The following is an 11,205-nucleotide window of genomic DNA, read 5'->3' as shown; positions in this document are numbered from 1 at the left end:
TTAGTTATATTTTTGTAATTAAAATTTCAAAGCATAGAGAAGTGAAGTGGAAAAGAAGAAAGGGTATTTGGGTGAAAGGGTTGATGCTTGCATTACATTGCATGTGAGTGTGGATGTTTGTTAACTATCAAAGCCAAAACAGCTATGTCCCACAAGGATTCTGGAGATTTTCCCTCTCCGAACAACACGGTTTCAAGCCACAAAACACCCTTTGCAACATCAAAAGTGGACATCTGGTAACTTGTACGGTTACTTTTTTGTTTCTTACAAATTTATATAAAACCAATTCTACCCTTTAATAACCGATTGTAAAACCGGTTATACCCTTAGCGGTTTTTTTGGTCTAAACAATTCAAAACAGTTAGTTGAACTTGTGACTGTGGCCTAGTTTCCCCAACTACTCTCTCTGCCAGGGTCTATAAATTAGGTCGCACCCCACTCTTTTTCTTCACAACACTCCTTCTCTCCAAACTACCTGCTGCTCCTTTCTTTGTCCCCTCACTATCGAAGTAATTGCCCTTTTTCGTTTCTACCTAAATTTGTTCTTCTTTGGAGGCTGAAGAAGCACTTCTTCGGCTAGACAGGTGATGTTTGTATGAGTTGTCTGATTGTTTTGTTTTGTTTCGTTGCCTGTCCAGGAAAATGGCTCTTGTTATCTTGATGGGTATTCTCACAATGCTCTCCTCTGCTCATGCTTATGGTGGAGGGTGGACTGGTGCTCATGCCACTTTCTATGGAGGGAGTGATGCATCAGGGACAATGGGTATGGTCTATGCACCAATTTAAAGCACTGTTTCGTTTTTTTGTCGTAAAGATTCCTTTTTTACCTTGAATATGCTGATCTTGAAGAGATTTGGAGCTACCCATTGGACTAATTTGTGGGTTTGTGCAGGTGGAGCATGTGGGTATGGAAACCTCTACAGCCAAGGCTATGGAACAAACACTGCTGCTTTGAGCACTGCACTGTTCAACAATGGGTTAAGCTGTGGCTCTTGCTTTGAGATTAAGTGTGCCAATGACCACAAGTGGTGCCTTCCGGGCTCCATTTTGGTCACTGCCACCAATTTCTGTCCACCCAACAATGCCTTACCAAACAATGCTGGTGGCTGGTGTAACCCTCCTCTTCAACACTTTGATCTCGCTCAGCCCGTCTTCCTACGCATTGCTCAATACCGCGCTGGAATTGTGCCTGTGTCCTACAGAAGGTAGATTGCTTGCCAAAGTTCAATCCTTTTTTAGTTCCAAGTAATTTATAGGATAATAGCAAGCTTGGTTCCTCATCAATTTCTATTGGAGTTAAAATATTGAGTTTTAAAGTAGTATTTCACTTTTCTTTACTTTTGGCTCAAAATAAAGGTGGTATTAGTAATTCGTAACAACTAAGCGGTGTGAGATTTGTGCTTTTTGTAGGGTGCCCTGCAGGAGAAAGGGAGGGATCAGATTCACCATCAATGGACATTCTTACTTCAACCTAGTCCTCATCACAAACGTTGGCGGTGCTGGAGATGTGCATGGTGTGGCAGTCAAAGGTTCAAGAACTGGTTGGATGCCAATGTCAAGGAACTGGGGTCAGAACTGGCAGAGCAACAACTATCTGAATGGACAAAGCCTCTCATTCAAGGTTACTACAAGCGATGGCCGAACTGTGGTGTCATACAACGTTGCACCAGCTGGTTGGTCCTTTGGACAAACCTACACCGGTGCTCAATTCCGCTAGATCTACCTTGTCCAAGTTGAAGTCACACGAATACAATTACTATATAGTATATATATAGTATGGTCTAAAAGAGTATGGCTCTTTAGTATACTAGGGTATTAGATAGTATGCTACCAATTAAGGGGTCAGATTTTGGAATTTTAAGTCCAGGCAGGGAAAGAAGGGCATGTTTTAAATTGCTCCTTCATTTCAATTTCTGTGTCTGCTGGTGGGGACCTGTTTTTTTGGCTCCTCTTTATTGCTGGGGTGGTTTTCTTTTTAACTTTTTTTAAAGGTTTTTGAAGCCTCTGTGGCTAAACAGAAGCTAGGGGAGGTGGAATTTTAATTTTGTAATGTATGGGTGAACTACTTAATTGGAAGAGGTGGATTCTGACCACCCGCCAATTAGTATTGAAACAGAGTCTTTTTCATCTTGTTGGGAGTGTTTAATACTCATCCTTTTGTAACCGGACTTGGTTGTGTTTCAGACTCAAAAAACCAAGTTTCAGTAATTTCCATTGCTATCCTTCTATTTCTTTACTTTCGTTTCATAGTTGCAAATTGTTCCACCATGCTTTATTGGAAAACCAAACATTTGTTGAAAACATCAAATAGCATTAAACTCTTTGGGCCGCGTGAAGTTGAAAACAATTTTGGGCTGATATTTTGGATCTGTTAGAAGGATCTTGAAATTTGAAAACAGTAGAAGCCTCCCTGAACTAACGCCGAATTGGTTAGCTCGAGAAATTTATTACACTTGTAGTTGGAGGAATCTGATTGCCATCAACAATTTATTCATCATCTAACTCAGTATTACTTCTTATCTTCCAAGTAATGTTTTATTTTTTACATTAGTTAGTCAAACAGTTTCTCTCAAAAGGGAAACAACGCTAATTGATTGTCAACAAAAAAATTCACGTGCTCATTTATGAGCTTGTATTAATAGTTAGAAGAAAAGCAATAGCGTGATAATGCTCAGTTTATTTAGAGAATTTGTTTCTTAAATTTTTAAAAAATATTTACGGGCCTCGGGGGCTCAAACGTCAAACGCAAATAAATTTAAATAAAGGAGGTCCCGAAACTTCTTTTCGCATCTGAAACCAAAGAGTAAATGGTTGGTCCCTCGAAGCCGATGCAACAGGTATAACTGTTCAAATGTAATTGGTTATAGACTGGTCCAAAAAATTTTGAAAAACGGGTGAAACTTGACCAAAATTTTAATTTTTGTTTCACTTTCAATCTTTTGGCTTTATTTTAATATATAAAAAAATTTAATATAGTATAGTTTATTTAAAATATAAACCAGAACAATTAACATAAAATTTAGGTTCAATATCTCAACAAGTCCCTATTTTCGTTCAGAATTTCAAATAGGTCTCTTTCTTTTTTAGCGTTTCAATTAGGTCCTATTTTTGTTAATTTGATCCAAATAGTCCATTCCGTCAATTCCATCAAACGGCATCAGTTAGTGCGTGACGTGACCTGGTGACACTAACACGTGTCAAAACAACGTGTAATATAGATTTTTTAAATTTTAAAATTAAAGAATTACATTAATATATTGTGGCAATTAAGAGAAGATGCTGAAATTAAAAAAATAAAGGGTAAACATGGAAAAGGAAAAACTTATTCTTTTGCTGAAACATTGAATTGGGAAACCAAAATCAAAATTGGGGCAAATTTCTGAAACAGGGCTCGTGATTTAGTGTTGGTGTTTTGGGCAAACAGTCGATGCGCGAGTGTTTCATCCAGAAAGTCGTTGCTGTTCGAGTGGGTGCGTGATGGAGAATGAAATGAAGAATTCACATTCAACTTGTTCTTCGACTTGCAATGAGTGGCAAAATGAAGACCGTAATGTCGTTCATCGTGGTGTGTCACCCCTATGTCTGTGTGGAGAGAAAACAGTGGTTAGAACAACTCAAACTGTTAAGAACAAAGGGAAACAATTTTGGGGATGTCCTAAGTACAAGGTAAGAGAAGGTAGATTTGCTGTTGTTTGTGTTACCTCAAAGTCGTATTTGATTTGGGTTTAATTTTTTTTTTTAAAATGGGCATGAAAACGGTGGTTGCAATTTCTTCAAATGGTGCTGTGTTGATGGTAACGGAAAAAGTTATACGAATCTGAAGTGGGAAGAAAAGCATGAATATTTGTCAAAGGCAGAAGAAATGGGTGGTGTAGCGAATATGGTGATTGATTTGAAAAATTCTCTTAAGGTGTTGGAAAAACTAATGAAGTTGTTGATAGGGGTCGTTTGTTGTATTTGTGTGGTTAATATTATTGTAATTTCAATATGGATGCAAATCCATAATGTAATTTCGTTTTGATAGGATGCAATTGGTGATGTTAAAGTTAGTTTGTGATGAAAATGGGAATATCAATGTATTTGACTATGTTTAATTATGAAATGATGTTTTGTAGCTTTGGCAATTGTTCTTCCTATGTTTTCCCCCTTACAATGGCAAAATAAACTGAATTACTGGTTGGTAACATTTTGGAATATTTGATTACTGTTATTGAAATTCTGGTATAGGGCCACTGTTATTTGGTAACTTTGTTGCCTTCATAATTTTCTATTTGTAATCCAGTTTCTCGGAGTTGGGGACAATATTAAATTTGTTTGAGGTGTTTATGACAGAGTGCATTCGTGAGTTATCCCTTGAAGGGTGTGGCATGTTGAAGAAAAGTTAGATCTAGTTCTTGTAAGTGTTTCTTTAATTGACGTGCCTAAAAATGAATTTATGTGTCTTGGTTAAAAAAATTTTCATTTTTAGTCTGTGTGAAAGTTAGAGTACAGTTGAATTCCTGACCCTTCAATACATAACAAAGATTTGTATAATAGAAATAAAATCTTAGTTCTAATTGAACAAACAACGTAAGTTTGGAATATAGTTGCTGTACGAAATTATGCAGAAAAAATATGCAGAAAAATTACAAATTGAAGCTGCTGAAATGAGCTGAACCTTGAGCCTTAGTACAGTGTAATTAGAATGAGCACCTAACATAAATAAGCACTCTACAACATCTAAGACGCATCCTAACTATTGCCATTATCTTTTTTTAGATGTCTAGAATTCTAGAATATATTCTTTTCCGAAATGCATCACATGGGATATATAAATAATGTTTACGTTTATTTTAGATAATTCTGGAAAATACATTTTAAAATATGTTTTATCCTATTCTAAAAGTTTTATAATATAAAAGTATTATTAAAAATCCTTAATAATCACTCATTACCAAAAAGTAAATGTAACTTGTCTAATTCATCCCTTGTAAAGTCAGTAGCAATCACTAGAAACAAACCTTTGTCAGTTCAATCTCATGTCAATTACGTTGGATGCTTAAATACACACCAATTGCCAATATAAAATAGCACCAATATGCCATTGGAAATTCCAACCTAAAACACAAGATTTATCAAAGTTTGTTCCTAGTGCCAATGGAATGAATATGTTTCAATCCAGAATATATGATAAGGATTTCTTGTACATTCTTTAGTACTGCAGTGAAGTTACTAGCAGCATATAAAATTCAACACAACCCCTCCCTCCCTCTTGAAATGCTAAATCATTTGAATCCTTTATACTTCCAAAGATCTAATAAGACATTATTCATCTCTGCAAGACCTGATAACTAAAATAGTCACTGAGCCAGATAAAATCCACCTTCTTTCAGTGTTAGTAAATTTCTCTTTTTTATTAAAAAGGAAAATTAAATCCTTGAACCAATTCTAGAAAAAATCTCTATAATGAGATAAGGATAAATTTCAAAGGGCCTGCAATACCAGAGAGCAGAGGTGGTGGTAGATAAAACAACCTGTTTCTTTTTAGATTCTCAGAAATTTTTATTAATTTCTGCACTATGGCAGAGACTTTTAAGCATGAATAATAATACAAATGGCCATCTGCAATACTGCACTATGATATTCATATACCAAATCTGGCAGCAATGTAAAATTCATATACCAAATCTGGAAGCACTCATGATATTGATATACCAAATTTAGCAGCAATGTAAAATTCATATACCAAATCTGGAAGCACAAATGATATTCATATACCAAATCTGGCAGGAATGTAAAATTCATAGACCAAATCTGGCAGCAATATAATTCAACACATTCAAATTGTTCCATTAAAACAGTACATCCAAAAGCAAAATAAGTGTTCCTAGATACATTAAAACAGTACATCAAAAGTGTTCCATTAAACCAGTATTGTTCCAATCACTTCTACAGTGCAACTACTTGCTCATTACAGACTTGAGATATTTGTGATGATGACATCTCTTGTTGTGTTGAAGGAGTAGGTTGTTTGTAGCTTTGGGGCAACGACTCCTGTTGTGCCCAACCTCCCTACATAGCCTGCATCTCTTGCGCAAACCAGCCTTGGTCATTCTAGAATCATCTTTTTTCATCTCCCACTGTTCCAATCTTCTTTTCCTCTTAGGTCTTCCAGGCATAACTTTTTTATAAGGAGGCATGACATCCGGATATGGTTGTAGGTCCCACATTGTCGTTTATGGGGTATACGATTGATGCATATGTTTCTTCATAGGTGGACTTCATAAAGCAACTTGGTATAAACAGTTGTCCATCAATATTCAAAAACTTCATTGTGGCTACGGAGTGGCAACATGGGATTCCTGTGATGCTCTATCTCCTGCGGGAACATGACAAGTCGTCTATGTTTACAACAAATTTGTCTCCACTGTGGGAGACGTGTCTCACTTCAAATAATTGATTTCCTGACCAACTGTGAACAAATATTAAGAAAAATGAACAAAGTTTAGATACAAGTGAACAAAGATAAGAAAAATGAACAAATTGAGAAGAAAATTTACCTAGGAATCTAGTTCTTGGTTGATTGGCATTCCTTTTTAAATCTTGCCTGGATTTTTGGACAAATTGATCCTGTAAATGATTGTATCTTAGTCCTGTTTTTTGCCCATCTTTGCATGATGTACACCTTGATTTCTTCCAACATTGTTATGATCGGTTTAGTCCGGGTATGAACCAATACACTGTTGAATGCCTCACTCATATTGTTCACCCATGTGTCACAATTTGGTCTTGGATTGAATCTGGACCTTGACCAATATCTACACCATAAAATATAGACAATTACAGTGCCTATATATGCAGTGAATTATAGTTGTAATAAAAAAGAATATAAATAAACCTTGAAAGGATGGCTATCAAATGCTTGAATGCGTCTTCATTGACATCTTTAATGTTTCTCATCTCCCTCTCCCAATTTTGTGGATGAGTGGCAGTAGCTGCCCTCCACATCAGTTTCTTTAGATTTTTACCAGGAAATTTCTTCCTAAAGTTTGAATATAAGTGTCTGACACAGAACCTCTGATCAACACCGAGGAGTAACTCTTGTATGGCTGGTAGTAGACCTTGTGGGCACCATTAAATATTATTAAATATGATATATAAGAAATGAATTAATGTAAGAAAGAACCAAATTAAATATGATTATTACCTTCTGTTGGTCTGACATAAAAGTTATTGATGAACATACTTCTTGACCACCAAGATCATCAATCAAAAGATTCAAAAACCAGTACCATGAATCTTTGTTTTCCCCTTCTACCACCGCATATGAAATGGGCAACATTTGATCATTTCCATCTCTCCCAACAGCTGTTAATAACTCACCACCATACTTCCCTTTCAAAAAGGCCCCATCTAGTCCAATTATTGGCCTACAACATGCAAAACTGTCTTTGCATGCCTTCAGACAACAGTAAAATCTTTGGAAAATTACCTCAACCTCATTATTCTCAACAGCCACTTTGACTGTAGATCCAGGATTTCTTGCCAACAACTCATGTGCATAATCATATATCCTCTTATATTGTTCTTTAAAGGACCCATCAATGTGCTCAGAAGCAATAGCTTTGGCTCTATAAGCCATACCCCTAGATATACCTATATTCCACTTCCTTTGAACTTTTTCACGAATATCTACACCCTTCATTTTAGGATTTTTCTCTTATTGTTTTCTCCAACTTTGAGCTCAACCACTTGGCGTCAAGTAACTTGAGATTGAACTCCCTGCTACATGTGTGAATGTCATTTTTAGTTCTCAACTGCCATGATTTCTCAGCCTCCATATAAGCACAATATATGGTCCATGGGCATTCTCCTTTTGCACCAAAGCACTTCATCCTCAATCTTATTTTGTCATTTTTGACAAATTTTACATTCCTACCATTTTCCAATGCATACCCTTTAACAACATCTATAATATCTTGCTTATTTGCAAAAAAAGTCCATACTTCCCATGTAAAGTCCACCATACTTTTTGGCATACAAAAAGTACTAAACCTCCCATGACCTTCAGTGTCATTAACCTCTTCATCACTATCTGTTGCAGTAAGTAATTCCTCATATTTCCACTCCTCATCTGACAAACCTCTCTCATCATGATCATCACTTTCAACACTCACATCATCACTGGCTTTAAGACTTTCTACTTCTACTTCCACATTACCATCTACATCACCATTTATATCACAATTTATATCACATTGAATGGTCACATCAACAAGTCCCTCTAAGCACTCATTATTTTCTTGTACATCACGTTCATCACTAGATGTACTCCAACTACAAACATCAACTTCATCTACATGAACACCGCCACCATCTACATAAACACTGCCACCATCTTCTTCACCCTCTTCTTGTACTTCACCATGAGCATCAACTTGTCCTTGGTCATTAGTAACATATTCAAGCATATTTATCATTTCAGGCTCAGAAATAGCATGTATAACGTATAAATGAACCACACCATTAATCTTACCTAAGTTAGCCATATGCATGGCACCAGTGTCATCAATCAATTCTTCCAACCTATTGTCCAATACTGAACCCCCTCCTACGCAGTACCATAATTGTTTAAAGTTATCATATCCAAAACTTTTAACTACACTAACAACCACAAAATAACTCCACACATCAGGGTCAAAGGACAAAGTTATCGTGTCCCCTTCATACTTCAAGGTCCCATCAGTAATGAATTTCCTCCCATGGTGAAAAGCACAGTCAAAAAAGTCGCCCATTACACACAACACTGTATAAATAAATCTACACACACAACACAATATCACGACAAAAAAAATATATTAAAACAATAACAAAAGCCATACACAAAGACTCAAATAACTGTAAACATACATACGGGACCACCAAAACGCAATCGAGAATGCCGACCAAACCATGGGGGACCACAATCGAATATTATACTTTTCCAACTATAAAAAGTAAGACAATAAACCACAAAAACTAACCTTTGTTCAGGTTAACCTCCACTCAACACATGCTTCAGCGTTGCGCTTCCAACAACATACGGTCTCACACCTCGTGCTTCAACCTTTTCCAAACGCACATGCAGAAGGTCCCAACAACACTCGCGCACCTACTCGAACAATAACGAATTTTTGGATGAAACACTCGCGCATCCACTGTTTGCCCAAAATTCTAGCACTAAATCACGAGCCCTATTTCAGAAATTTGCCCCAATTTTGATTTTGGTTTCCAATTGAATGTTTCAGCAAAAGAATAAGCTTTTCCTTTTCCATGTTTACCCTTTCTTTTTTTAATTTCAGCATCTTTACTTAATTGCCACAATATATTAATTTAATTTTTTAATTTAAAAAATTAAAAAATCTATATTACACACGTTTTTTTTTTAACACGTGTTAGTGTCACCAGGCCACGTCACACACTAACTGACGTCGTTTGATGGAATTGACAGAAATGACTTATTTGGATCAAATTAACAAAAATAGGGACCTAATTGAGACGCTAAAAAAGAAAGGGACCTATATGAAATTCTGGACAAAAATAGGGACCTATTCAGACATTAAACCTAAAATTTATTAGGTGATTTGTGATATTGAAGTGACCACCTATTGCGCCACTTTAATCACTTGTTATCAACATCGCATAAGTAACTCAAAACTAATAAAAAAGAAAATTTAATTATATAGCATTAATCGTGACATATAAATGTTTTGAAAATAATAAAAAGAAAAATTGCTATTGGAAAATTCATATTTTCTCTTATACTTTTACAAAATATATATGTTTTTGAAAAAATTTGCATGACTATTTCGTTTAACACTTGTATTTGTTAAGCATAAAAAAAGAAGAAGATAGGATTATCTAAAAAAAAAACCATATAATTAATTCAAGTTTTAAAGTTTAACAAAAAAAATTAAATGAAATATTATTGTGTATAAAAAGTTGTTTTAAAAGAAAGAACGTCTAAGAAAGAAATATTTTGTAACATTTGTTTTAAATGAAATCAAGTCTATAACCAATAATGCTGAATTGTCTAAAGAGCAAAAGTTCTAAACAACATCTAAGAAAAGAAAGTGTCTTTCTTTAAAAGGATCTAATAGATTATATGAGTAACAAACTAGCGTCTTATGAATACAAAAATTTATATCTTTTATAACACTGAGACGAAGAGAAATTTTTATTCAATTCAAGTGTTATCCAAACAATGTGTCTTAAGAATACATCGTCTAACGTATGACCCCTAAATTTTATAGCCTTTGAAGAAACATTTAATGTTTATACCATTTAATGATTATACATGTTGTATGTTTTTAACAAACGATGCATTTATAAATGACATGACAAACAATAAAATGTCTTGAACACGCAATACAGTCTAACGCTTATCAACGTTCAAAACATATAATGCATGTACAATAAAGTGCTTCGGTGCTTGTACACTTTGTTATTGATATTTGTGCATATCATTAAAGTAGAAAGTATTATCAGAATCTCTACGCTTAAGAAAAAGACGTTGCGAGAGATTATGAACATTCTGGGAATGTTTCACTTGAAGCCTTCTACTCTATCACATCGTATAAGCTCAATTTTTCTAAAGGCTATGATAAAGCGTTGACCTTTATAAAGTAGACTAAAGCCTGACTTCCCATATAAAGGCTACCTAGTCTTGAAGTCAACTTCTCTTGTAACGGTCATCTTTTAAGATATACTATATGGAGAAAACTTGAAGAAAAGGCAAGAATGATAACGTAAGAATGATGGTATAAGAAGAATAAAATAGTGAACTCAAGCTTGTGCTCATATATCGACTGAAGATATATTTCTTTTGAGAGAAAAATCTCAACAAATCACAAAATTCTTTGTATTCTCTTTGAGAGTTATCATCTGTACCTTCTCTTATAACACTGTTTGTGTTGTAAATTTTGATGAGAATTAAAACACTTGTCTAGACATGTTGTTTAAGGTTAAGAATAAATGTGGTTAAAATACTTGAGACCAGAAGTGGTTAGAATACTTGTAAGCCAGGAGTGGTTAAACACGGAATAGTCGTGTTGACTAGGTGAACCAGGAGTAGTAAGAATACTTGTGTAAACTTGGAGAGGTAAATCTTGTGTAAGCTTTGAAAAAGGTTATTGGAACTCCTTAAGAGTTTTTAAGGGTTTTGACTTGTGCTGAGGTGAATAGTTG

At 35.1% G+C, this 11,205-nt stretch overlaps 1 protein-coding gene across 1 annotated transcript; it reads left to right on the top strand.

Moving 5' to 3' along the window:
• The first annotated feature begins 379 nt into the window (after positions 1 to 379).
• Positions 380 to 2,240, top strand: LOC106766694 (expansin-A10). The gene is made up of 4 exons (XM_014651409.2): positions 380 to 509; positions 639 to 763; positions 893 to 1,205; positions 1,411 to 2,240. Exons 2-4 carry the CDS (start codon positions 643 to 645, stop codon positions 1,715 to 1,717), a joined length of 741 nt encoding a protein of 246 aa, XP_014506895.1. The 5' UTR covers positions 380 to 509; positions 639 to 642; the 3' UTR covers positions 1,718 to 2,240.
• The last annotated feature ends 8,965 nt before the right edge of the window (positions 2,241 to 11,205 follow it).

The sequence above is a fragment of the Vigna radiata genome, chromosome 7 (assembly GCF_000741045.1).
Source record: "Vigna radiata var. radiata cultivar VC1973A chromosome 7, Vradiata_ver6, whole genome shotgun sequence".
In the NCBI taxonomy this organism is placed as follows: Eukaryota; Viridiplantae; Streptophyta; class Magnoliopsida; order Fabales; family Fabaceae; genus Vigna; species Vigna radiata.
This window is presented reverse-complemented; position numbering and strand designations above follow the sequence as displayed.